Source organism: Notamacropus eugenii, chromosome 3 (assembly GCF_028372415.1).
Source record: "Notamacropus eugenii isolate mMacEug1 chromosome 3, mMacEug1.pri_v2, whole genome shotgun sequence".
Taxonomy (NCBI): Eukaryota; Metazoa; Chordata; class Mammalia; order Diprotodontia; family Macropodidae; genus Notamacropus; species Notamacropus eugenii.
Window position 1 is genome coordinate 274,550,041 of NC_092874.1, and position 27,622 is coordinate 274,577,662.

A 27,622-nucleotide genomic window follows, 5' to 3' on the forward strand; every position below is an offset into this window, starting at 1 on the left:
TAGTGGAACCAACTCCACCATCTGTAGTCTCAACGGTCAAAGTCCATAGAAAAATGATCTGAAATAAAAAGTCTGAAAATGAAGTCATCATTTTGGGAGAAATAAAAAAAATTAGAAACATACCTTTTGTTGAATTCCAGCTTAAGTGTTTTTGTGTATTTTTTAAAAACTGTCTTGAGGCTGATGAAGTGAAAAGCAACCAATCTTTCTGTAGAGTGATTAGTCTGCTCATTAAGACTATGGGACACAGGTCCCAGGATTGTCTAATTGAGCAAGGCAATCCATCAGGGACAAAACTGTGAGCTTGTCAAAGGTGGACCAGAATAGACATTTACAGTTATGTCTTCACTTCGACAGGAAATCATTGAAATTTAATCCTCTGGATATATTATGAGTCATCTTTGGTAGCACAATTACTTCTTTCCCTCATCCTCATCTTATGGAATTACTAGCCCTTGAGTTGTTTCCATGTTATGACTGATTTTAAGAGTTTAATAAGTAAAACACGTAACACCACTGTGTTTTCCCTAGACTTCCCAAATATTTCTACCCAATGGTCTTCATTAATCCATGTCTTTATCAAACGTTTCCCAGCATGACCTGTGTGCCACATTCACATTTCCTTCTAATAGTCTAACATAAATGTGAGAAAGTTTAGCTGTTCCTATGTAATCATGACAAGAGATTAATTAAAATGCCAAGATAGGAAACAATTTATTATAGAGAGAAGAAAAATTTCTCATCCAAAATATAGAAATCTGTACAACTTTGCCACAATCAATATACATGAACTGTACAAATTTACACCAGTTCATAATTTACCAAATAAAAGATGACTAACAAAGTTCACAAAATAGATGGTGGTTTGTGGAAAAGACTTTTACCCAATTAAGTACAAGGAAAATTACAAACCAGACCTCCACTTTCTAAAAATAAGAAGTTTACTCAGTCTTAGAAAACTACAAGCTAGCAAATGTACAGAGAGCTGGCTGGTGCTAACACCACAGTTCAGACAGTGTCTTTATAAGGTCTTTTTAAAGCCTGTTGCCACGGCAGATTCTGGTCACTTGCTACTTCCAAGGCCAAAAACACAATACAAGGTCTGACCATTTTCCCAGGTCATGCTTACTCTAGTTTATTGTCTTATGTACATTTATACATACTGTGAAGTAAGTGCTAGGTAAAAGTCTGTCATACAATTTCCAGTACTACCATGTTTAAAACATTCAGCTTTGCTACTGAGCTGCCAAAAGGGTTAACTAGAACAATTTATAAATGTAATAGTGCAAATTCACTCTGCAAGATCTACTGCAGAGAAAGATTCTTTATAAATACAGATTTGGGTTGAAGGGACTGATGTAGAAATTAAGTAAAAATGTCTGGGAGAAACCAAAACCACCTTAGGACCTCACTCCCTAGCCAAGAAAGTGATCATTGACTTGGACTCACAGGCTATTAAATCACTGAAAGGTACTGTCCAAACTATGGCACTGTCACTTAAAAAAATTTACCACTCTATCTTGTGCCAGATCTTCACAGCTGTGACATGGTTTAAATTCCATAATCCATCCCCAAGAGGAGCCCACCCAAAGCAAAAATCAAATTTATCCATCCATTATAAGATGATCCATCCATAGACTATATCTTAACCTGATACAGTCATCATATTGTAGTTTTTGGAAGGGCTCGTTCTGCCCAAGAGAAGTTCCTCCTTACAGCTGATTCTGCTGTCTACCATTTGCACGCTGCCGCTAGTCTGAGTGCTACCTCCTGCTGGCGAGGCTTCGTACAACACACAGATCGAGCCATCCTCTCCGATCCGGTAAGACACTTCGTAAGGGTCCACCCAGAGCGTGAGTTCGCTGGGGAGAAGCCGGAACAGCTCCTGGCTGCTCAGTCCGATCCGCTGCGCGGCCTGTCCGATCAGGGGATCCATCTTATGGTTGATGCGAATGCAGCGGTAACCCGAGCCCTTGCAGGGTTTTTCTGGGAACCAGTGATGCTTGTAATGCTCTGCAAAAGAAACAAAGAATAGCGAGAGACGGCGCTTAGACGTGACAGCTAGCCGGGCGGCTCGCTGCTTCTGCAGGGGCTGCTCTCTTCTCATCCCGCTCCGGGCTGGGCCTGTTTCACCAAGACACTGAAAAGAAGAACACTGACAATTACCAGGCTCCAGACCGCTTCCACCCAACGGATGAGGCTCGGGGGGCCGGGGAGGGGACCCCAAAGCGCCCCAGCCACAACTCCGGCCCGAGCCAGGCTTACTTCCTTCTACCCCACCCCGGCCGTGTTGACTTTCCCCACCCCGCCCCGAGTTACACACACAATAGGGTTTATGGCTCTACAAGGAGGCGCACCCCACGGGATGAACCCAGAAGTGGGGAAGGCAAAAACACCCACAAAAACGCTGATTCGGACTGACAGCATTTGTGGGGGACCACAAACGGGACCATCCGAAGCAAGCTGCACCCCAGGAAGGGAAGCCCGCCAGGCAGGGGACAACAACGGTTTGGGGGGGCGGGCAATAAGTAAGTGGTGAAGCACCTCCTTTGTGTACACCCTTCTGGGGACTCTGGCACGACGGACCCTTTATTCTTACTTCTACTCCCTTTATTTCAGCCCAAACAACAACATTGGGAGCACCAGCTTTAATGAAGGAGAGGAGCAGGGAGGTGGGATGGACACTTGGGTCGGACAGGGGGAGGGGCCCTTGGAGCCCGCCCCCCTCCAGCTCCAAAGCCCTCGGTTCCAGGGGGCTCCCCTCCTTCTCCTCATCCTCCTGTCGTCCCGGGGGCGGCTCCTCCCCCCGTCTTCCGTTACCAACGGCCCCGCGGCCGGGTGGGGGTGGCCCGCGCCCCCCGCCCCCGCCCCCAACGGCCGCTCACCTGCCAGCAGCTCCTGCAGGCTCTGGCTGAAGGTCTGCAGCTGCCGCTCGCTCGTGAGCCCCTTGGTGCGGAGGAACTTGGAGATGAAGGCCACGGCGGCGGCGATCTCGCGGATCATGGTGGCGGCCCGGCTGTAGAAGGGATGCATGGGGGCGGCGGGCGGGGGCCGGCCAGCCAGCGCCGGGGCGAGGCGGGGGAGCGGCGGCGGCCGGGGGGCTCCGCGGTCCCGGCCCGGGCGCCGACTTTTTTTTTTTCCTCTTTTTTTTGTTAAAAAAAAAGTTATTTTTTGTTTTTGAGGGGGCGGCGGGAGAGGAGGAAGAGGAGGAGGAGGGAGGAGGAGAGCGGCGAAGGCCTGTTCACATCGCTCGAGCCTCCTCGGCCGCCTCCGCCTCCGGCTCCGCAGCGACCGCGGATGCCAACACCTGCATTTCCAGCTCCGACGGGCGAAGAGAGGTAGCCGCCGGGCGCCCCTTCTTATAGGGCCACGGAACGGAAGTGGCGTCGCCGGGAGGGGAGGGGGCCGCCCGCCAATCCGGCGATCGCACCATTGTGACGTAGGCAGGTTCGGAGAGGGAGGGGAGAAAGGGGCGGGGACGAGAGGCGGGGAAATAGAGGAGGGAGGGGGAGGAGGAGGAGCTGACGTCACTCGCTTGTAAACAAATAAAGCCTGAGTTGGAGGCTAGTCTGAGAGCCGGCGGCGCTGGAAGAGGAGGAGGGAGGGGGGAGACTGCGCGTGCTGAGGCTCCGCCTCCTCTAGCCCAGGCTCCGCCCCCTGCTCCCGCGACCCTCGCGGTGCTCCGGGGTTTCGGGCAGGGGCTGGGCTGATCCGGGGCTCCGTAGTCCGGGCTCCGCAGTCCGGGCTCCGTAGTCCGGGCTCCGCAGTCTAAGCTCCGCAGTCCAAGCTCCTTCGGGGCCATGAACTCCCGTCCCTCCCTCCTCCTCGGGCCGGTGGAGGATTGCCCGGGAGATTAGAGCGCGGGGACCAGAAATGGGGGGAGGGGGTAGTGGTCCTTGGCCCCTCCTACCCTGCGGGCTAGCACAGTAAATAAAGTCCGGTGTGTGTGGTGTGGGGGGAGGGGGTTGTGTCTACGTGTTTATGTCCCAGCGCTGTGACCCATAGAGAATAAAGTCCGGGTGTGCGTGCGTGCGGGAGTCCGAGGGAGTGTGTGTGCCAGTGCTGCAACCCACCGTGAATAATAAAGTCTGGGGGTGGGGGGGGTGAGTGTGTCTCTGTGTGCTCGTGCATGCAGGACTGCGGGTCTGTGTGTGCGTGTGGGTGTGTATGCTAATGCTGTAACTCACCGTGAATAAAGTCCAGGGGTGCGCGTGTCTGTGCGTGTGCATAGTGAGTGCGCGTGCATGTGTGTATATGTGTGTGTGTGTGTGTGCTAACGCTGTAACTCACCGTGAATAAAGTCCAGGGGTGCGCGTGTGTCTGTGCGTGTGCATAGTGAGTGCGTGTGCATGTGTGTGTGTGTGTGTGCTAGCGCTGTGCTTACTGTGAATAAAGTCTAGGGGTGCGCGTGTGGCTTTGTGCATGTGCTTCATGAGTGCGCGTGCATGCGTGCGTGCGTGTGTGTGCGCTAGCGTTGTGACATGCAGTGAATAAAGTCCAGGGGTGCGCGTCTTTGTGCGTGTGCATTGTGAATGGGCGTGCATGCGGGGGGGTGTGCGTGTGTGTGTGTGTGTGTGCTAGCGCTGTGACATGCTGTGAATGAAATCCGGGTGTGTGTCTCTGTGCATGTACATTGTGCATGCGAGTGTGTGTGTGTGTGTGCTAGCGCTGTGACATGCCGTGAGTAAAGTCCGGGTGTGTGTGTGCGCGTGTGCGCATGCATGCGAGGGTGGGTGAGTGTAGGTCTATGTGTGTTAAGTTGAAATTGCTAGAGTTTGCAGAACGCTGCCCTGTCCGAGGAGAAACGGCCAATACCTGGATAAAGAGCATTCCTCTGGCCAGCTTAGCCGTTAGTCCTTTAGAAAACACTTCCGAGAGGGTGAAAATAAGAGGGAACTGTGCGATGAAGGAAAACAGTGGCAATGAGTGTGGAGGCAGCGGAGGAAAGGAAGAGTTTTACCTTCCACCGTTAAAATGGTGTCTGGACCTTCTACTGTCTCAACCAACCGACCACCCCACCCCCACCCCCCAGGGGCAGGGGGCGGACCCTGAATGTTTGGAAGTCGCACTTGGAAGCAATAGAAATTGACGTCTTGATTCAGTTGGTGAAACTGCCCCCGGAGAGCTGGAGAGCGACCAAGCCACGTAACTATTGTTCTCTGCTAACTAGGGTAATGGCTTCCAGAGACTGGTTCGGCCTTCCAGGACAGAGTTAACCTGAGCTCCCTAAAGGGGCGGGGGCCGGGGCTAGAGGTTACTGTAGCAAGCTGAGGGACGAAGCCAGGAAGCCTAAATTGGACTCTTTAATGGACGGGAAAAATAACAGGAGATTTATCTCTCCTGAGCATAGGTGGTCAGCAGTATGGCAAACAAAACGCTTTTTTTTTCTTTTTTAAGGCTAAACAAACAAAAACTGTACCATAACTAAGGGAGAGAAAAGATGTGGCACACACACACACAATATCCAGCTTTTAAGTAAACGTACCAAGATTCATTCTATTTATCACAAGATATTTATATAACATATGCATCATATAAATTTAATTTCTACTACAATATCAATTATTAGGAGAGGATCTGAATAAATGAATAAGGACTTTGTTTCAACAACCTTGGGACAAAAGAGGAAGATGACATGGTTAATCAGATGCAATTTGCCCTTTATTTAAGTTCATACAATATTTTATTCTTGGCATTTCCAGATAGAAGATTTGGGTTTAAATACCACCTTTGAGACTATCTGTGTGACCTTGAGCAGGGAAAGTCTTCCTGGGCCTCACCTCATCTGTTAAATGAGGGGGTTGCAGTAGAGATGAGTTTTTTTAGGGGCCCTTCTAACTGTACCACTATGATCCTCCATGTATGTGCCTATCATATTTACATACACTAGTACCATCTTATAACTGTTCCTAAGAGATGAGAAGGCAATTATTTCATAATGGTGACTGATCCCTGCAGTTGAGAACATAATTTTTCTCCTCACTTTACCTGGAAAATTGAAAGAGTTGATCTAGATGCCATATGGGAGAGAAATTGAAATAATGAATGTGAAAGTGCTTTGATAAAGTATAAAAAAATTGGTCCCAAAGATAACACTCAGGCTTTGTATTAACTAATTACTAATTAGAGTAGTTCTTAATTTTGTAAAATGTATATACATTTCCCAGAAGTCTAATGGCAAGCTACAATCCAATGATGGATCAGGGGGATTGAGGCATGTACAAGTGTTTCTCAGGAGCTTTTAAATTTCAGAGAAATCTTAGCATGATAGCATTGTAATTTGAGATTTCTTTTAAAAAGACCTCCAAATTAATTTTTAATACCTCAAAAATCCCTTACCACATATGCAGAATTCCATGGGAGAATAAACTTCTATTTAAAAAATAAATCAACTTTGAAAATAAAAAGCAGGAACACAGTTTCACCAGAGATGGTGCTCAAACAGCTCAGAATGGGAGCTTTGTGAAAGTGAACTGCTGCATTAGAAACTGGAATTTCAAAGGGCAGTGAGGATGGGCAGATTTACCCTTCTGTCCCCAGTGACAAGAACAAGCTACTCCGAGTGAACATATCAGAGCTTGGTGAGGGTGATTTTTTTACCTTTCATATCAACAGAAAAAGGGAGAAGCAAATCATTCTTCTCAACTCTTTATTTGGATACATAGCTGAGTCAAATCTTGTTTTCTTCACACACACACACGCACACACTAAGGTCATTTTCAATCTCTTAGAAAATGAGGTGAGGTTAAAGCCTTGTATTTTCATCCCCAAATTGGAAGGGGGTAAATATCTAAGGGGGAGGGGGTGGAGATGTGAGTAACTGTGTATTTATGACTTTCATAGCAATGAAAAATGAACAGATAGTCACACCAATTTTGCATATGTGGGTGAAAGCTGCTTAGGACTGGATTGCATATCAAACGGAAATAAAATGCCTGTCAATGCAGATTTAGGTAAAATGATTTGGTTCTCAGACACTTATAACCTCCCTGGAATTCCTGCGTCCCCTGGATGCTATGAAGAGAATTTGTGATTAAATGCACACATGTACCTACACACACACACACACACACACACACACACACACACACACACACACACACACCCTAGATATTGCCTGATAACATAATTCAAGGGTCTCTAGCCAGGCTGTAAGCAGCCTCATGAATGCCCCAGGTCCACCACTCACTGCCATAAATTACTTCACAGATTATGAAAACTATAACAATTTGCAATCATGGCTGTGGAATTCACAGAAGGATGAAATGTGTCAAAATTAAGTCCTTCATTTTAACTTTTTTTTTAATGGTAATGCTGGAATTTGGGGAATTACGGTTATTCAGAAATTTTCTCTCTCCTTTCTCTATAGTGATTAGTTTCTGGACACATTCAGGGGGATAATTAATCATCTATTATTTCCTGAAAAGGAAATGATTTAGTCAGAGGAACTAGGTTTGAATTCTGTTTGTCACTTATCACCACCTGACTTCAGACAAGTCTCTCTAGGCCTCTGTTTCCCCAGATGTAAAATAATAGGGTTGGACCAGATGGCCTCTGAGGTTCATGAGTACAGAGTGGACTTAATTCTTTCTTTGTTATTTAATGTCACAGTGTGTTATATAGGCAAGATAAAAAGTGTGCCAAGCACTATATGAAAAACTGGGAGGAAACAGCAAAACCAAGAATTCTGGCCCTGAAGGGGCTTAAATGAAGTCTAGATTTGTTTTATATATTCTTATGTCTGGGAGATGTATAGATGAATAACTGTTTTCTTGAAGTAAGTGGGTCATTCATTGACTGATATATGAACCAGTTATCCATAATTTTAAGAAGTCAATTAGTACCAGTGGATTTGATCTATAGAAATAGTGATCAGTGCTCTATATAGAATCCCTGTGAATGCAGATCAAGAAAAGTCTTCCTTTGGTACATCCATCAGCTCATAATGAGGCAGCTAGGTGACAAAGAAGACAGAGGGCTGGACCTACAGTCAGGAACACCTGACTTCAAATCTCACTTTGGACACCAGTTAGGTAATCCTGGCCAAGTCACAACTTGTGTTAACCTCAGTTTCCTCAATTATGAAATGGAGGTCATATCACCCAGTTCCCAGGATTGTTGAAGGATCAGATAAGATAATATATGCATGTTGTTCATTCATTCAATTATATCCAACTCTCTGTGACCCCATCTGGGGTGTTTTGGGCAAAGAGACTAGAGTGGTTTGCCAGTTCCTTCTCTGGCTTTGTGTCAGCAGGGATAAAGTGACTTGCCCAGGGTTACACAGCTAGTAAGTGTCTGAGGTCAACTCTGATCTTTCTAACTCCAGACCCAATACTCAAGAAAGCCACCATGCCACCTTGTCGGTGTGTCAGAAGCATATAGTAGATGCTTAATAAAGGCCTGTTTCCTTCTTTTCACCAAAGAGGATAATTCCATCTCCTCATCCCATTAATTAATTCCAACCCATTACTATCTTTGCATATTTATCCTACTTATTAGAGACCCTCCTCAGGTTTTAACATCTCAAGGATGAAATCTCAAGACTGGCCAGGCTAAATCTCATTTTTAGTCTGTCATCGTGTCCATGTATTTATGGTCCATAATGTCTTCTGTTATACTCCTACATAGACACAAGTTACTTTTGATACAACCCCACATATCCCTCTACTCCCCTTGGGGTTACTTATTTCAACTAAGATTAGCTTATTCTTCCAAAGAAGTCCCCTATGATTTAAAACCACATGCCATCACTGAGATCTAGCCTTTTTTTTTAAGGAAGGTATGATAGTATGAAAGGTAATTCTTAATTTTCCTACTTTTAAGGAGGATTTTTCAAAAAGCTGATGGTCTACTCTAAATCTTTATATGGCACTGGCCTCCATGATGTTCCTTGAATTCTTCTCTAGGCATTTTCTCTGGCTGTTTCGGTACCTAAATGCTCTCTATCCTTGCCTTGGACTCCCAGATTTCTGTCATTTTCAGTCAAGCCTGACTCTTCATAGCCCCATTTGAGGTTTTCTTGACAAGGATAGTGGAGTGATTTTGCCATTCCCTTCTCCCAGCTCTATTTACTGAGGCAAATGGAGTGAAGTGACTTGTCCAGAGTCATACAGCTAGTAAGTATCAGAGGCCAGATTTGAACTCAGGAAGATGAGCCTTCAGTCCTAGCAGTCTGTCCACTGTACTATCCAGCTGTTCTGACTTGCTTCAAGTCCCAGCTAAAATCTCAATTTTTACAGGAAACTTTTTCTGATCCTCCTTAATTCTGAAGCCTTCCCTCTGTTGATTATTTCTAATTTATCATGTCTACAGCTTGCTGTACATAGTTGTTTGCGTGTTGTTTCCCTCATTAGACTATGAATTCCTTGAGAACTAGGGCTGTGTAGAAACACAACCTTTCTTTATATCTTCAGCCTTTAGCATGGGACGCAAAACAGGTAAACCCGTAGTACCTACTGGAGTGGGGAGAGGTTTGTTTCTGGCAGACCCACCAGCAGGCTATTTGTTGTAATAGGTGTGAGTTGATAAAGGCCTGCACCAGGGTGGTGGCAATATCAGAGGAGAGAAGGGGGTGTATTTGAGAAAAGTTACAAAGGTAAACTTGAAAGCTTGGATATGAGTGGGGAGTTAGTGAGGTGCTAAGAATGACACTTAGGTTGATCCTAGAGGAAGAAGGAGGTGTCCTCAATAGTAACAGGGAATTTTGGAAGTGGGGAGGTTTTAGGGGAAAGATAGTGAGTTCAGTTTGGGACATATTGAGCCTAAGATGTCTCTTGAATATCCAGTTTGAAATTTCTGATAAGCAGTTGGAGATGCAAGATTGGAGGTCAACAGAGAGGTTAGGTAGCTTTGAGAATCCTCAGAATAAATTTGTAACTATGCCCAAAAGGCGATCAAACTGCATACCCCTTGATCCAGCAATACCACTACTACGTCTGTATCCCAAAGAGATCATAAAAAAGGGGAAAGGCCTTCATGTACAAAAGTATTAATAGCAGCTCTTTGGAATTGGGAATTGAGGAGATGCCCACCAGTTGGGGAATGGTTGAACAAGTTGTGGTATGTGAATGTAATGGAATACTATTATACTATAAGACATGATGAGCAGCCAGATTTCAGAAAAATCTAGAAAGACTTGAATGAACTGATGATGAGTGAAATGAGTAGAACCAGGAGAATATTGTACACAGTAACAGCAACATTGTGCAATGATCAGATGTAATTAACTTAGCTCTTCTCAGCAATGTAATGATACAAGACAATTTCAAAAGACTTATGATGGAAAATGCTGTCCACCTTCAGAGAAAGAACTATGGAGTCTGAATGCAGATCAAAGCATTCTATTTTCATTGTATTTTTTCCCACTATTTTCCTTTTGTTCTGTTTCTTCTTTCATAACATGACTCATATAGAAATATATTTTCATGATTGCCCATGTATAACCTATATAAGATTGTTTGCTATCTTGGGTAGTAAGGAAAGGGAAGGCAAAGGAGAAAAATTTGGAACTCAAAATCTTTCAAAAAACAAATATTGAAAATTGTCTTCACATGTAATTGGAAAATGTAAAATACTCTAATTTTTTTTTAAAGCTAGAAAAAAGAATCATCAGCATAGAGATGAAAATTAAATCCATTGGAGCTGATAAGATCATCAAATGAAATGGTATAGAGGGAGAAGGGAAGAGGCCACAGTGGGCATAACCTGGATAAAGATCTAGCAAAGGAGACACTGAGAAGGAACACTTAAGTAGATCCTAGACAAAGGAGGGTGAGAGACGATGTCAAAGGTCAGAGAGGTCAAGAGGAATAAGGATTGAGGAAAGGTCATTGGACTTTTCAACTAAAGAACAATTGAGAGAGGAGTTTGGGTTGAATACTAAGGTCAGAAGCCAGACTCAAGAATTAAGAAGACAGTGAAAGAAGAGGAAGTTCCCACAGCTAGGGAGTGCCAATGGAGAAATTTGAGCGTGGGTCTTCCCAACTCCAAATCCTTTGCCTATCCAATGCACCACCTTGATGCCTACTTGGAATTAATCTCAGATATCATGAAGTTAATTTGTTGTCTAAACAGCTATCCCTTCTATAGTATTTGCCCTGAAAGGCTATCCAGGCTCTAAGAAGACATGAAGTGATGGGGAGCTCACTGCTTCTTGAATATCACTGATTCTTAGGAAGTTTCCTTATATTAAGGGGGAGGAGAAATTACCATTGGGGACTTCTAGTCTTTACTCCTAGTTCTCCCCTCTTAGGACAAGCAGAGCAAATCTAATCACTGCCTTCGCTCCCCTTGTTTAGTTGTTTACAATTGTGTCCAACTCTGCATGATCCCATTTGGGGTTCTTGCTAAGGATACTGGAGTGATTTGTCATTTCCTTCTCCAGTTCATTTTACAGATGAGAAAACTGAGGCAAACAGAGTTAAAGTGACTTGCCTAGGGTCACATAGCTAGTAAGTATCTAAGGCTGGATTTGAAGTCAGGTCCTCTGGACTCCAGGGATGGGACTCTATCCATTAAACCACCTAGCTGCTCTTTCTAAAGATGGCTTTTGATATCTGTCTTAAATATTTTCTTTTCCAGAATAAATATCCCCAGTTCATCCAGAGTTTTCATGTGATATGGCTTCCAGTCTTCCTACTCTTCTAATTTTCTACTTATAGATTCATTCTTGTTTGTTAACAGTTTTTCTTAAAATGTGGTATCTACACCTGACTTTAATATTCCAGCTGGAGTCCTGTACTCATGGCTGAATACAACAGGAGTGGTACCTTCTTTATTTTAGTCACTGGCATCTATTAGTGTATATTAGAGACACATTGATTCATTGGGTATGTGACTATATTAGCTATTGGCAAGGAAAGGCACTCACAGACTTGATCCAATGAAGAGAAAAGAATTATTTATAATTAATAAATCAATCCTCATGTTTTATATTTGTACCTTTAGAACAATTCTTTGTATATTGTTGATTGGTATGTTAGGTGGTGCAGTGGATAGAGCACTGGACCAGGAGTCAGAAAGACCTAAGCTCACATCTGGCCTCAGATATTGACTAGCTGTGTAACCCTGGACAAATGACTTAACCCTGTTTGCCTCTGTTTCCTCACCTGTAAAATGACCTAGAGAAGGAAATGGCAAACCACTCCAGTATCATTGCCAAGAAAATCCCAAATGGGATCATGAAGAGTTGGACATGATTCAATAATTACAACATATTATGCAAAACAGGGCTTCTAAAGCCAATCAACAAGCATTAATTAAGTGCCTGCTATTTACCACTCATGGTGCTTTGTGCCAGGCTTACAAAGAAAGGAAAGTCCCTATTCTCCAGGAGCTCACATTCTTGCTTAAGAAATTGTGTGTGTGTGTGTGTGTGTGTGTGTGTGTGTGTGTGTTCTCACTGCATTATTATTCACACTAAGTTCTTTTTTTCCTGGATGGGAAAAGGTTAGCTATGTTACCTAGTATAGAGGGTCCTAGGTTTGGTGTAAGAAAGATCAGGGGGTGTTCACATCATAACTTCAAAAAATATTGGCTAGGAAAAGTTAAGCAAGCATTCAACCAGTCTCAGCCTCAGTTTGCCCATCTATCAAAGTAGGGATGTTAATTGTAGCACTTACTTTGTAGGACTGTTGAAGATCAAATGAGATATTATTTGTGTTACATCACAAACTTTAAAAGTGCTACATATGTCAATAAATACTAGTTATTATTAATCTAATATAATCCAATAAATATTTATTAAACTCCTGTATGTGTCAGGAACTCTACTAAGTAATATAGATACCATTCTAAATTAATTAATAAAAGGAAGATAATCCCCTCTTTCAAGGAGTTTTAAATCTAATGGAGTTTGAAGTTTTGAATGCTGTGGATAAGTTCACTTACCTTGGTAGTGTACTTTCCAGGGATGTACATATTGACGATGAGGTTGATGCAAGCATTGCCAGAGCTAGCTCAGTGTTTGGGATGCCCCAAAGAAAGGTTTGGGAGAGAAGAGGTATTAGACTGACTACCAAAGTCAAGATCTACAAAGCTGTTGTGCTGACTGCTTTGTTGTATGCCTGTGAAACATGGACAGTCTACCAGCACCATACCAGGAAACTGAATTGCTTCCATTTGAACTATCTTAGGAAGATTCTGAGGATCACCTGGCAGGATAAGGTACCAGACACTGAAGTCCTTGCTTGAGCTGAACTGCCAAATGCAAAATATACGCTTGCCAAAAAGCCTTTTATGGAGAATTCACATGGCGCAGGCGACCATATGGTGGCCAGAAGAAAAGATACAAAGACACTCTCAAGGTCTCTCTCAAGAACTTTGGATTTGACTGCAACATGGGAGACACTGGCATAGGACCATTCAGCATGGCATGCCTGCATCAGAAAGGGTGCTGTTCTCTATGAGCAAAGCAGAATTGAGACAGCACAAAATAAATGCAGGATGCTCTAATTTGGAGTAAGCACCCAAATATTCACATGGACTATCTGTGCCCAACCTGTGGTAGAGCATTCCGAGCTCATATTGGTCTGATCAGCCACAGTCAGATGCAGTGAAATTTCACTTTATCATGTCGATGTCATTTTGGTCCTCTGCGAGAACAAAGAACAACAACCAACCAACTAACCAACCAAATCTAATGGGGAGGGGGGATGAAAATAACACACAGAAGGAAGTGGGAAAAGGGTAGGGGTGCTCCAGGAGGCACCTGGGCTCCAGGGCATCTTATTGGGTGGAGTTGAAACCAGACAGAGCAACAAATGCAAAGTGAGATTAGCAAAAGTCCATTTTCTGAACTCTATAAAGGAAGGCATTGGGAGGAGTGGGTACTTTACCCTCCAGCCCGCCAATCAGAGGGCAGAAGAGGCCGAGGATGGGGCATCAGTTAAGACTTGAGTTAGTAGCATGTGATGACGTTAGATATGATAAACTTAACCTGGGAGAGGCATCTTGTTCAGTGGAATTGAGATCAGGCAGAGCAGTTTATTAATATTTATTAATAAATATTTTATTTTTTAAAATTTATATTTTATATAAATATGTTAAAATATATTTATTTTATTTTATCAGTCTAGAATCTGCCTCATTCTTAGTTTATGCCAAATTCATGACTTTTTACTCTATTAATACGTTAAAATAGAGAGTCTGCATGACAATGGCATAGCAACAGGAGCTCACTTCAAAGTCAGGAAGCCTTGGGTTCAAGTTAGGTCCTTGACCTCAGGACAAGTCATTTCCCAGTACTTGAGATAACTCTCCAAAAGGAAGATTAGAGATGTCAGCCTGCATTGGTAGATGGAATTTTTCTCCCCAAGAGTTTTCCCCATAAAATGAACTCATAGACCCATAGAGCTTTTTTGTTTTGTTTTTTTAAAGGTAAAATCCAACAACTTCCTGAGCTTAAGAGCAGGGAAGGATTGTTTGGTTTGTCAGCACATAGCATTCTTGAGCATTTGAAAGAATTTAACAACTGCTTGAATTGGATTGAATTCAATAATCAATTTTTAAGGCTTTGAGTGCCCAGTGTCTTCCTACCATGGTCTTCCCAGGTCTTGTCTACTGCACCAGTGTTATAAATTTTACTTTCTACATGCCCCTCCTTAAAACTTAGTCTGGCAAATTACATTAGAAAAGTTTCAGTAGATAGATTTACACCAAGGAAATAATATTTGTAAAGCAATTAACACAGTACCTGGCACATAGTAGGTATTATACAAATACTTATTCCATTTCCTTTAATAGAATTTCAGGTATCTATCCTGCACATGGCCCTTCTTACCTTGAACTGTTGAAAGTTTGCCATTATCATTCAATTCAACAAAAATGTACCAAGTGCCTACTATGTACAAGTCATGGGGCTAGACAGACAACAATAAGTTAGTCCCTGAACTCAGGTAGAGCTCACTTTCTATGGTGAGACACAGTGTATAGACAGATGAGCAAACACAAGGTAATTTAAGGGAAGGAGTGAAGGTGATATGCTAATTACTCTTCTGCCAATCCAGGAAATCCATTTTGGAGCAGACAAGGGAAGGGACAAAGTTACAGCTTGGAATTTCATAACAGATGAATACTCGTTGAACGTGTAAGACTTTTCTCGCAGTTTAGCAGAAGGTTGAATTATTTAACTCTCATCATATTTATTCAGACTCGTTCTGCCCAATGTAGACAAAACAGGCAGGTTTGAACTTATTTCATTTCTCTAGAGGTAGAGAAAGTATGTATTAAGCAGTTGATATATTCTGAACACTGGAAATATAAATTCAAACCAAAAAAAAAATCCTAACTCTCCCATGAGCACAATATTCAATGAGAGAAGATAATACATAAAAATGTAGGAACTGGGGAGGTAGGGGGAGGGAAGGTAGAAAAATCTGGACTGTTAGGTGGTGCTGGGATGGTAAGGTAAGGTAAGCAAGGATGGCTTGGTCAGTTCTTGAAAAAGTGGTCCCAGGCAAGAACTCACCAAATGGATGAGGGGGCCACAGGGATGCTGACATTTCTAGGCAAGGAGGCTACACATGCACCATAAATATGTAAAGCAACATATTTGTGTACATACATGATTTTGCTGGCCATCCATGCACAATAAAAGTGGGAGGAAGGTGATAACCCTGCTGTGATAGGACTAATATAACTTCCCCACAACATGCGGTAGACCCATTCTTCTTCCTTCTCTCCTCCACTAGGGAGTAGGTTTTTCTAAAAGGACCAAAGCAAGCCTGAGACCTGAGTAGTCTCTTTTTCCTAAAAAGTCTGGGCCTGTCCAGTCTTCTGGATTTCTAAAAACTGTACGAGTAATCAATCAATCAATATTTACTGAGTCGCTATTATATACCATGCACTTCCCTAATGATTAAGAACATTTGCATCCAAAGCTCAGTGTATATATCTTTGCTGCATATACAGAAAAACATTTATAATCCCTACTATGGGCCAAACATGGTACTAAGCACTTTCCAAATAGTATCTCATTTGATCCTTACAATAACATTGTGAAGTAGCTGCTATTATTCTCCCCATTTTATAGCTGAGGAAACTGAGGCAAACAGAGGTTATATACTTTTTTTAAAAAAGCTTTTTGGGGGTGCTTAATTTTACATTCGTGTGTTTATCAGATCAGTTCCTGTTTCAATATATATTTTATAATCAGAAAGATGAACAGGAAATGTATGTGTGCTTCTATCTGTGTATGTCTATTTGCATGCATATGCTCAAAGGGTCATAGTTTTAAAGGTAAAAGGAAATGTAGAAGCCAAATATAATGCTTATTTTTCAGATGAGGAAACTGAGACACTTTAAAGTTAACTTACCTAGAATCACAGAGTCCTGTTAAGGATTACACAGTTAGTAAGTATCTGAGATGGGCTTTGAAATCAGGTCTTCCTAAATCTAGATCCAGGGCTCTATCTATAGGACACCAAGCTAGTTAGGGCAAAGTAGACCTCCTTTTGTTAAGTGTGCAATGACTTTTGAGGTGCTGGAATTAGAGGTACCTCAAGGTTCAGTTTTGTTCCACAGTCTTTGTTCTCATTCATCTGCATGGAACAGAAGAAGATTTGTAATTGAGAGCTCCAGGGATCCCAAACTACTAGACCTTTGGCAGTGTACTAGAAGAGCAACCTCTAATTGTCTGGATGAAAACTAAGTGTAATTTAGCCATCTGAAATTAAACTGGGGCCCAGAATGTGGGTTATCCCTCTCTGGGGAGCTGGGAGTGCTCCTGGCATATCTGTGTACACACTATATATACAGACTCAGTGATTATAGCCAAGTTAACCTTGAAGTGTCTCAGTTTCCTCATCTGAAAAATAAGGATTATATTTGGCCTCTACATTTTCTTTTAGCCCTAAAGCTATGACCCTTTGAGCATGTGCATATAAATATACATATACAGATAGAAGCACATATACATTTCCTGTTTCATCTTTCTGATTAAAAAATAAGCTTTGAAACAGGAACTGCTTTGGTAAAACATGCATGCAAAATTAAGCACCCCCAAAAACTTTTTTTTAAAAAAATGTACATAAGTATCACTGAAATAGCTTAGAAAAGACAACAAATGGAGTGGGGAGGGGGAGTAGGAGGGAAAATTAATTCCAGAAGGTTTTCTAGACATATCATTTCATCTTATAAAGAAAATGAAACCTTATGACCAATTGTCCCTTCAGCCCCAGGCAATTTTTTAGTCAATCTCTAATGCCCTTTAGGAACATTTAGGGCAAAGTAGGGACAACCTGAAAGCCAGTCAACAAGAGAAGTCCAAAATGTTGAGCTGAGTAGGAGGAACCACTTGGTTCTTGGATTTCAATTTAGATGTGCACATTGAAGGCAAATGAATATCAGTAAAGAAGACACAGGGGCAGCTAGTGGATAGAGTGCCAGATCTGGAGTTAGGAAGACTCATCTTCCCAAGTTCAAATCTGGCCTCAGACACTCTGTAGCTGTGTGACCTTGGGAAAATCACTTAATCTTGTTTGTCTCAGTTTCCTCACTTGTAAAACGAGCTGGAGAAGGAAATGGCCAATCATTTCAGTTTTTTCCCAAGAAACCCCAAATGGGGTTGTGAAGAGTTAGAAATGACTGAAAAATGACTAAACAACCAAAAAGATGATATAGGTTAAGAAATCCCTACTCATGATCAACCCATACCTGGGATCATCCAGCCTTTGCTTGAAGATGTTCACTGGGGCTGTCCAAAGCTGTCCATTCCATTTTTAGACATCTTATTCCTCTTATCAAGACAAATTTTGCTTTCCTTGAAATTTCTATTCATGGCACAGCATGGCATGAACTTTAGGATCTGAGATCTAGAGTTAGAAGAGACTGCAGAGGCCGTCTAGTCCCATTTTATGGATGAAGGAATTGAGGCCCAGGGAACTTACGTGATTTGCCAAAAGTCATATAGTAGCATTAGAGATGGGTTTTAAACCTAGGTCTCCAGACTCAGCACTCTTTCCCTAGTATAGGATTTGGCTTCTAAGGACTTTGGTTCAAATTCTATTTCTCATCACTTCTCTTGGCTTCAGTTTCCTCGTCTGAAACACAGGTGGTTGGACTAGCTAGACAAAACAGCCAGAAGCGTGCTAGGTTTGTTTAGAAGTTTAGAAGATTCAAATCCTACAATCACTGCTTTTGTAGTCTTGCGTGGTCAAGTCACTTCAACTCTACTTTCTTCATCAGTAAGAAGAAGGGAATGGACTCCATTTCTCTTATGCCATTAAGCTATAAATTGATGATCTTAACCAGTACCCATATATAATAAATTGAATCTACTTAATGATGGATATTCTTGTTCTAGTGTATTGGCCTTTTCCTTGATTCACTCTAAGATAGCATGGTTAGAGCTGACAGAAGCACATTAAATATTATTAAAATACACAATATTGTGTTTTAGGAGACAAATTAGGGGCAGACATTTTGGCTACTACTTTTTAGTTTGTATATTCAGACACTACATTTATTAGTGACTTCTCTGGGAACAATATAGTAAGATTCCTTGGGACTGCATTTTCCATTACCCCTTTACAGAACAAACAATGCTGTCCTAGAGACAGGGGGCAAAAGATCCAATGGATACAATTCTGTTTAGAAGTTGAATGGAAACTAGTAGACTACAGTGGGAGTTAATCTTATTTAAATTAAGAGTAAAGAAGGAGATGAAGTAATAAATGGCATGCTGGATACTGACAACCACCTTTGAAGACAGATTCTGATATTCTACCCATCTGTAGGCACATTTTAAAAGCGGCTGCACAAGGTCTTTTTATGGTGGCAAAGAACTGGAAATTGAGTGGATGCTCATCAGTTGGAGAATGACTGAACAAGCTGTGGTATGAGCATGTAATGGAATACTATTGTGCTATGAGAAAGGATGAGCAGGTGGATTTCAGAAAAACCTGGAAAGACTTATATGAACTGATGCAAAGTGAAGGAAGCAGAATCAGGAGAACATTGTAACAGCAATGCTGTGCAATGATCAACTGTAAATAACTTAGCTCTTTTCAGCAATAAAGTGGTATAAGACAAAGAACTCATGATAGAAAATGCTATCTACCTCCAGAGAAAGAACTGATGGAGTCTGAAGCAGATTGAAGCATACTATTTTCACTTTCTTTGTCTTTTTCATGTTTTTTTTTTCCCTTTTATTCTGTTTCTTCTACAACATGACTAATATGGAAATATGTTTTGCATGTTTGAACATATACAATCCATTTAAAATTCTTACCTTTTTAGGGTGGAGAGAGGGAAGGGAAGGAAAAAATTTTGGACTAAAAAAGAAGTTTGTAAATGAATGTTAAAAGTTGTCTTTACATGTGTCAGCCAGACTCAACCAGCCTTTAACCGATGGATGGTCAGAGCTGAACAGAGCAGGTTAGAGGCAGGAGAGTTTGGAATCAAGCAGAAGTTTAATTTCAAAGTGAGGGAAATGGCTTGCAAGCAAGGACACATGTGCCAGGGCCCCACCTCTAGTGACTTAGATGTGAAAAGTAGTAAGTACACGTTGAATTTGTTGGGTGAGTTTCCTTTAGTTCAATAGGTCACTTTTTAAAGAGGAACCAACCAGGAGAACTCAGTTATAATCAGGAACATGCTGGAATCAGTTCTGAGGAGGCTAATGTTTTTATTTTGTTTATTAAATTATGAACTTAATCAATAAACAGTAACATTTCAATATTACACAATACGCTGGAGTTCTCTCCCTCTTCATTTCTGCCTCCTGGATCCTTTCAGATCTCAGCTAATGTCCCACTTTTTTTTTTCCTAGAAGCCTTTCCTGATCCCCTTTTCATGCTAATGCCTTCCCTTCAAGATAATCTGCAGTGCAGCCTGCTTATATCTTGCTTGTCCATAGTTTACATGTTATTTCCTCCCTTAGATCATAGAGTCCTTGAGGACAGGGACTCTCTTTTTTTGTCTCTCCATCCCTTATCACAATGCCTGACAAACAGTAGGTACTTAATAAATACTTCCTGACTTGACAGAGAATAGAAAAGAATATTGAACATGAAAACTTCAGTGTAGTTTTTTTTCCTTGCATATTAAATTTAATATGGTGGTAAACAAACCATTCTGCTTACATGTGTCCCCCAGAGCAAAGAAAAACTCCCCAAATTGAGGAAATGAATATGTTTCTTCTCTGCCATTCTTTCCCCAACAACCACAGGTAGAAAGGGGACTTCTCATCACTGTGATTTTTATTTCTAAAAGCAAAATCATTCTGTTATATTTGCAATAGCTTAGCTTCTATACAGATTACTCCTAGGCATGACAGCTCCTGAAATCTTCTGAAAATTCAACCTCAAGAGAAAAGACTTGGGTTGGCTAAGGATTTCTGGAATTTCTAGATTAGGAAAAAAATACACACAGGAGAAATATTAATTGCAACCTTCTGTGTCCTGGAGAGTAGAACTATGCCAGATGAGAAGCCACATGGAATAGATTGTGACCTCAATATGAGAGGCAGATTGTTCCAGTCTGAGGAAGGCCAGGGTTGGAATGAAGAAGGCTTGTGTTCAGGTCCTCCTTCTGATACATACTAGTTAGGTTAGTCACTTAGCCTCTCAGTGATCCAGACAATTATAAGATTATACATTCCTGTTATCTGTATATCTAACTGGAGGGAATTTCTCCATTAATAAGGTCACAAGTCCAGATCTATTCAAGCCATCCTCAATCAAAAACTGGGGTGGGATTTCCTTATAATTTAGAATTGGCTGATACTTTAGGTAGCAGGTTTCCCAACACTAAGAACATGGTGGAAGGGATTTCTAATACTACAAAAAAGTTGGGACTAGTTGATCTTGGAAATTTATGATCCTATCTAGAATAGTATCCTATTCTTACCAATGCAACTCTCATCTAGACTGTGGAATGCCAGGATAGCAAGAAATTCCATTTATTTTTTCCCTTTTCCTTGATTCATTCCTCCTGTTTCCTCACCTTTGCTTGGCAGTTCCCATTGGTCATTGTGGTTTAGTTCTCACCAAAATAGGAGGGGAGAAAAAGATACCTTTTATCTTGTAAATTGTCATAATCTAGATCATGGATGGGGAACCTGCAGCCTCAAGGTTGGATTTAGTCAAAGTGTCCCACTTGAGGACAACATGGGGCATCAAGGCTGCAGGTTCCCCAACCGTGACCTGGGATCTGTCAAGGGTTTTTGTTTTCCTTTTAATATTTTAACAGCTAGTATTTCAATATACTTGGGTTTCCTTGGTATTCTTACGCATTTTATTTTATGCATTTTAAAACATTCTGAAAAGGGATCCTGAGACTGCCAACTGGGATCTTTGTTGTCTTTGAGTCATTTAAGTCATGTCTGACTCTTCGGGACTCCATTTGAGGTTTCCTTGGCAGAGATACTGAAGTGGTTTGCTATTTCCTTCTTTAACTCATTTGACAGATGAGGAAACTGAGGCAAACAAGGTGAAGTGACTTGCTCAGGATCACGCATCTAGTAAGTATCTAAGGCTGGGGTTTGAACTAAGGTCTTCCTGACTGCAGGCTCTGAGCTCTATCTGTTGTTCCACCAACCCAAAAAGGTTATGTATGATTCTGATCTAAAGAATCTTCCCTATATCAATCACAGCTCTAGTCTCTGTCTCTGTGATTATCTTACCGCTTCCTCAGGATAGTGATGATAGTTTTTAAACTACAAGAATTCATCTATTCCAGGGTCATGCAAGCAATTAGGACACACAGAAGTGATATCTGAACTCACATCCTACCCAAATCCTCCAACTGCCCACTCCCTGCCTCCATTTCAGGCATTCTGCATTTCATCATTAAGAGTCTGTAACTCCCTAGTGCCCAGGCATTCTGGTTCAAAATTTTTCAGTATTTCAGCAAAACTGACGAGAAAGGGCTGACATCCTAGGAAGTGCCAAAAGTGACCCCCTAGTAACTGACAAAAATACAAAACCTTAGTTTCAAGACTGGGAGAGTTTTCTCTCAAGGAAGATGAGGGTTTTGAAGCAAGAGAAAATGCAAATTCCACAGACAGAGAATCTAAGACAGTTGATTAACAAAAGCATTCAACTGTACAAATTCCCTAGGCCTATTAAGTACTTTTAGTACATTTAGAATTAGATAACCACAGAAGATTATCTATAGTTTGGACAAGAGAGAGCAGGAGTACAGAGCATCCCTGAACCAACTTTGTAGACCAGCCATTACAAAGGAAGATGCATAGAATTTACTTTCTAATTCTTTATGCCAAGTTCAGTGCCATCCTAAGTAACAAGCCCTATGTCTGAGATAAGAAAATTGTTTTACAATTGTGCTGTCTCTGATGAAGGCGGGTTAAAATTTGTGGAGCCGTGGGCCAATCCATGCCCATCCTTCTCAAACAAAGGAAAAATACTTTGAAAAGGAAACTCCACCATAGATATGAGTCATTCAATTAATTGCTGATTCAGAATGAAAAACTGGAAGAACCTAGAAAGAGGGCCATGGGTGGGAGGTGAAGAAATACTTCTCGGCTTAGTATGGTCATGTCCTGAAAAGTACAAGATTTGGAGATCAAATGAGTGGCAGTGGCATATGGTGGTTTCTAAGGAATAAGGGTGTCTTCCAGATAGCCCCAGTTCAGAAAAAGACCATAGATTTAGAGTCAGGTGCTTGGAGGTCATCTAGGCTAAACTGTGGTCCACGGTGTTGGAATGTTTTGCTGTGATAACAATAACCATAATTGCTAACATTAATATAACACTTTAAAATGTAAAAAGCACTTTTTACATGGGTTTTCTTATTTCATGCTATCATTACTCCATTTTGCAGATGAGTAAACTGAGTCTTGCTTAGGTCATGCTACTAATAAGTGTTAAACTCAAGTCTTCTTGACTAAGACCAAGACATACACACACACACACACACACACACACACACACACACACACGCACGCACGCACTCTCTCTCTCTCTCTCTCTCTCTCTCTCTCTCTCTCTCTCTCTCTCTCTCTCTCTCTCTCAGCTACCTCATGCCAGTGACTGGTTTCCAATACTATAGGCTAGGATAGAATTTGGGCAGTTAGGTAGTACAGTCAATAAAGTTCCCAAGGCCTGGAGTCAAGATGACTCTTTGCCTTAGTTTCCTCATTTGTAAAGTGAGCTGGAGAAGGAAATGGCAAACCACTCCAGTATCTTTGTCAAGAAAATCCCAGATGGAGTCATAGAGAATCAGTCATGACTGAAACAACCAAACAACAAAAACATAAAAATTACACAGAATTCCTTGAAGTCCTGTGATATTCACCCTTGCAATTTATGTCACTGCCAATTGGCCTTTATATAATATTTCAAAATTATTCACTGCATGAAGACAAACAGTAATGTGTGTGTTCTCTCTCCCTCTCTCACATATAGGACAAGGAATGGGGGGAAGGGTAGGGGAAGGCAAGTGGAAAGAGGAGAAATTGAACTTCACAAAGCCAGCCTGCAAATAACACACTTGTCACATTCCAAGTGCTGGAAATAAGTGTTCTAGCACCTTCCATGTTATTCTCACAACATGAGGTGTCATAGCAAGTTAACAAGGTAATATCTGGGTTTCAACTATATAGTGAAGATTTTTTTTAAGTTATTAAATATGAAAATTGGCTCATTTAAAAAGGATAGCTTGAAAAAAAAACCATTGCTATGCTACTATATAGCTCATAAAGAACATTACAAAAACTCACAAAACCTTAGAGTGCAGAGAGAACCTACAGGCCAACTAGCCAGTGCCCAGCTAGATATTCCGAGCTACAGTATCCCCCAATGAGAGGTTACCCAGTGTCTGCCTCCTGAATACAGTCAAAGACAGGGGACTTTCTATAGGGGCAGTCACTAAGGTTCAATCTTTTTCCTTGGCTAATATTCACGAATCTATTGAATGCTTATTGTTAGCTTATTAAACAACTAAAGACGGTTGTCATCTTTCATTCTCAAAAAGCACCAAAATGACATTATTATGATAGATAAGTTACAATATGTCTGACTGTGACTGATCAAACCAACATGAGCTCCCAATGCTCTACCACAGGTCGGGCACAAATAGTCCATGTGAGTATTTGGGGTGGATTCTCTAAATTTGCACAAATTACATTTCTTTTGAGCTATCTCAGTTCTGCTTTGCTCGTAGAGCACAGCACTTTATGGTTAGAGATAGGGACTAGATTTATGATTTCAAAAAACTTCCAGAAGAAATACTTTTTCTGAAGTTTGTAGTTTTAAGAGAATTTAGGTGGAGCAGTGGATAGAGCATCAGCCCTAGAATCAGAAAGACTCATCTATCAGAGTTCAAATCTGGCCTCGAGAACTAGCTGTGTGACCCTGGGCAAATCACTTAATTCTGTTTGCCTCAGTTTCCTCATCTGCAAAATGAGCTGGAGAAGGAAACGGCAAGCCACTCCAGTATCTTTGCCAAGAAAACCCCAGATGGGGTCACAGAGTCAGACAAGATTGAAAACAATTGAACGATCAAGCACTGAGAAGTGACCGAGGTGAGATCTGAGCCCAAATCTCTGAGGTCTAGACACTATCCACTACACTACACTGTCTGTTACCTAGAAGAGAAAGATATTTAGCCAGGCTATTCTACTTTCAGAGAAGAGAAAGTTTAGGTTATTGATGATATTTGGGGTAGAGACTGAGACTAGATCTTTGATTTCATTAGCATAGAGGACCTCTCAGTAGAATTAACTCATTATTAACTCATAGCATGGGATATTGCCATTTATAGTCATAGAGAATTGCTCCCAAAGTTAAGTGACTTGCCTAAGGTCACACAACCAGTATGTAAAGAGGGACTTTGGTTTCCTGGCCACAAGACCAGTTTTCTCTCATTATTTCTATCATTATGCTAACCAGTCTCTTGATGATATTAACATTCCTGATAGAAGTGCTAACAAATCCTTGCTGAATTGAATTCAGTTGCTGGTCTCCTCCCACTAACATCCTTCTCCCATGTTTCATCTTGAAGAAAAAGTGATCCCAGGCTCTTATGTGAGTCAAATGCAAGTTCTCACAAGTCCTGCAAAGTAGGAAGACTTTGAGAATAGTCCCAGCAAGGGGGTATCTATGCATTTGCTGTCTGAGAACCAGTCTAGCAAAATTCAGAGACGCTCATAAACAGGTATTTAGCAGCCAGGTGATACATATTTTCCATCCATGGTAACTCATGAAGACCATCTACTTACTTAAGGCACAGGAAGGCTAATGATGGACCTTGAGTAGAGGGGGTACACCTCTAGATGTACCTAGATGAAATCAGTCCTAGATTCAACCAACAGACACTTAACTGATGGCCACTAATTTATTAGGGGCCGCTAGTCCAACAAACCATGCTTGAGCCTGTCTGGATCAATGTGCTTGTGTTCTGATTCTCAAGGTCAATATGTTATTTTTCTTCAGTTGTATTTGACTCTTTGTGACCCCATTTGGGGTTTCTTGGCAACAATACTGGTTTGCCATTTCCCTCTCCAGATCATTTTTACAAATAAGGAAACAGGCAAATGGTCATTAAGTGACTTGCTCAGGGTCACACAGCTAATAAGTGTCTGAGGCTGGATTTGAACTCACAAAGAGTGTCCCTGGTACTCTATCCACTGCACCACCTAGCTACAGCCCCTTTTTGTTGGTACACTAAGGTTAGGCTTTGTTCAAATACAATAGAAGGGGTAATACTTTATTACCCTGCTATCCTATTTTTGTCTATAGTGGCAATGTAGATTGAGTGCTAGACCTAAAGTCAGGAAGTCTGGGTTTCACTTACCAGCTGTATAGCCTTGAGCAAGTCACTGGAGCCTCTCCAAGCTGGTTTCCTTTATTTGCAATATGGGGATTTCAGTAATACTAGTGTTACTTGCCTTTTCGGGTTGGGAGAATTAAATGAGATAATATGTGCAACCCTTATAAACTTAGGGTTATAAATGTTAGCACTATATAAATATCATTTATTTCTAATTAACCTTCTGTACCTGAGAAGCTAGGAACCATTGTGGATAGAGGAGTCAGGAAAACCTGGCTAAAATGCAGTCTCAGACACTTACTAGCTCTGTGACCCTGGGTATGTCACTTAATCACCATTTGCCTCAGTTTTCTCAACTATAAAATGGATATAATAACATACATACCTTTCAAGGGTGTTATGAGGATCAAATGAGATAAAATTTGTAAATTATTTAATAAAGTGTCTGGCACACAGTAGGTGCTGTATAAAGGCGTATTCCTTCTCACTTTCAGAGCAGTTTGTCAAGGATAGCACTTCTTCCTATAAAAAAAATTCACAATCATATGTTTATATTTGGTTTGAAATTCTGTTTTCAGTGTAGGAAAGTCCAAATAGATACAGACTAGAGTTCTGTTAACTTCCATCCTTAGAGAACTGGTCAAGACTCTGCCAGGTTGGAAGACTTCACAATGGTCTGGAGCAGGGTCTTGGAAATCCTGTCTTTTTTAAATCAAGACTCACCCTCTGTCCATTCACCGTATCATGCTCCCTCTCCATAACAGTCTTTACTCTTACAAGTACCACGAAATTTCCTTTCCTAAAGTCGGAATTGAATAATTCATCTGATCTCTTAGAAGTACAATGGAAAGAATTTTGGATCTGGAGTCAGAGATTATTATTGTTTAGTCATTTTCAGTCTTGTCTGACTCTTCGTGACCCGATTTGGGATTTTCTTAGAAAAAATACTAAAGTGGTTTTGCCATTTCCTTCTGTAGTTCATTTTTACAGGTGAAGAAACTGAGGAAAATGGGATTAAGTGACTTGTCCAGGATCACAGAGCTAGTAAGTATCTGAGGCCCAGTTCAAATCCCAGCTCTGTTCCTGGCATTTTATTTTCATTTTTTCATCCATCCACCCACTAATTAATTAACTAGCTCATCTATTTATTTATGAACTTTTATTTATTTATTTTCAAATAAATATTGACTTTAAAAGGTATAATCACAAATACACATATTTATTCTACAACATGTGAGAAGCATAATCTCACTTTTGCTTTGCACCACTTCATAGGTTGGGGAGGGGAAGGGAATTAGATTCATGGTTTATCTCAGTTCCTATTAAGCAGTGATATCAAACCCAAATAGAAATGAGGGGAGGATAGGGGCACAGGGGGGCACTAAATCATGCAGAAGGATTTCTGTAGGCTGAATATTGACTTAATTTTCAAATCAATATCTATATTTTATTATATTCTTATTTATTTTTGTTAAGTATTTCCCAATTACATTTAATTTGGTTCAGTCTTTGCTTAGCAGCATTGCTGGTCACGCCCAACAGGTTTGACATCTCTGCTTATAGAGCACAGTCTTCTGAAATGAAAAAATAATAATAAATAATTAAATTTAATTCTTTTGGTTACATTTTAAGTTCTGAACTCTCTCCCTTACTCACCACCCTGCAGTAGCAAAGGCCACCATTTAATACACACACACACACACACACACACACACACACACACTCACACATACTATAGATAGAAAGATATATAGATAGATATGTAAAACCATACTATGCATACTTCTATTTATCAGTTCCTTCTCTGGAAGTAGATACTATCTTCCTTCATAGGTACTTTGTAGTTTATTTGAATATTTATAATACTCAGAATAGCTTAGTCTTTCAT

General features: G+C 41.2%; 1 protein-coding gene and 1 long non-coding RNA gene across 2 annotated transcripts in view; both read right to left on the bottom strand.

The window, feature by feature from the left end:
• Positions 1–689: 689 nt before the first annotated feature.
• Positions 690–3,386, bottom strand: BTG1 (BTG anti-proliferation factor 1). The gene is made up of 2 exons (XM_072655560.1): positions 2,886–3,386; positions 690–2,013 (listed from the first exon to the last, which is right to left on the bottom strand). Exons 1-2 carry the CDS (start codon positions 3,031–3,033, stop codon positions 1,646–1,648), a joined length of 516 nt encoding a protein of 171 aa, XP_072511661.1. The 5' UTR covers positions 3,034–3,386; the 3' UTR covers positions 690–1,645.
• Positions 3,387–26,953: 23,567 nt separating this feature from the next.
• LOC140534484 (uncharacterized) overlaps positions 26,954–27,622 on the bottom strand; it is a 394,676-nt gene continuing 394,007 nt past the window's right edge. The window contains exon 5 of the long non-coding RNA XR_011977335.1: positions 26,954–27,308. This is a non-coding gene — a long non-coding RNA (uncharacterized lncRNA). The remainder of the gene's footprint in view (positions 27,309–27,622) is intronic.

Excerpts from the sequence above, each read along its gene's own strand:
- BTG1 (XM_072655560.1), bottom strand. The coding sequence starts at position 3,033 with ATGCATCCCTTCTACAGCCGGGCCGCCACCATGATCCGCGAGATCGCC. Across the intron at positions 2,014-2,885 it reads CCTGCAGGAGCTGCTGGCAG|AGCATTACAAGCATCACTGG; the intron begins GTGAGCGGCCGT and ends TTTCTTTTGCAG.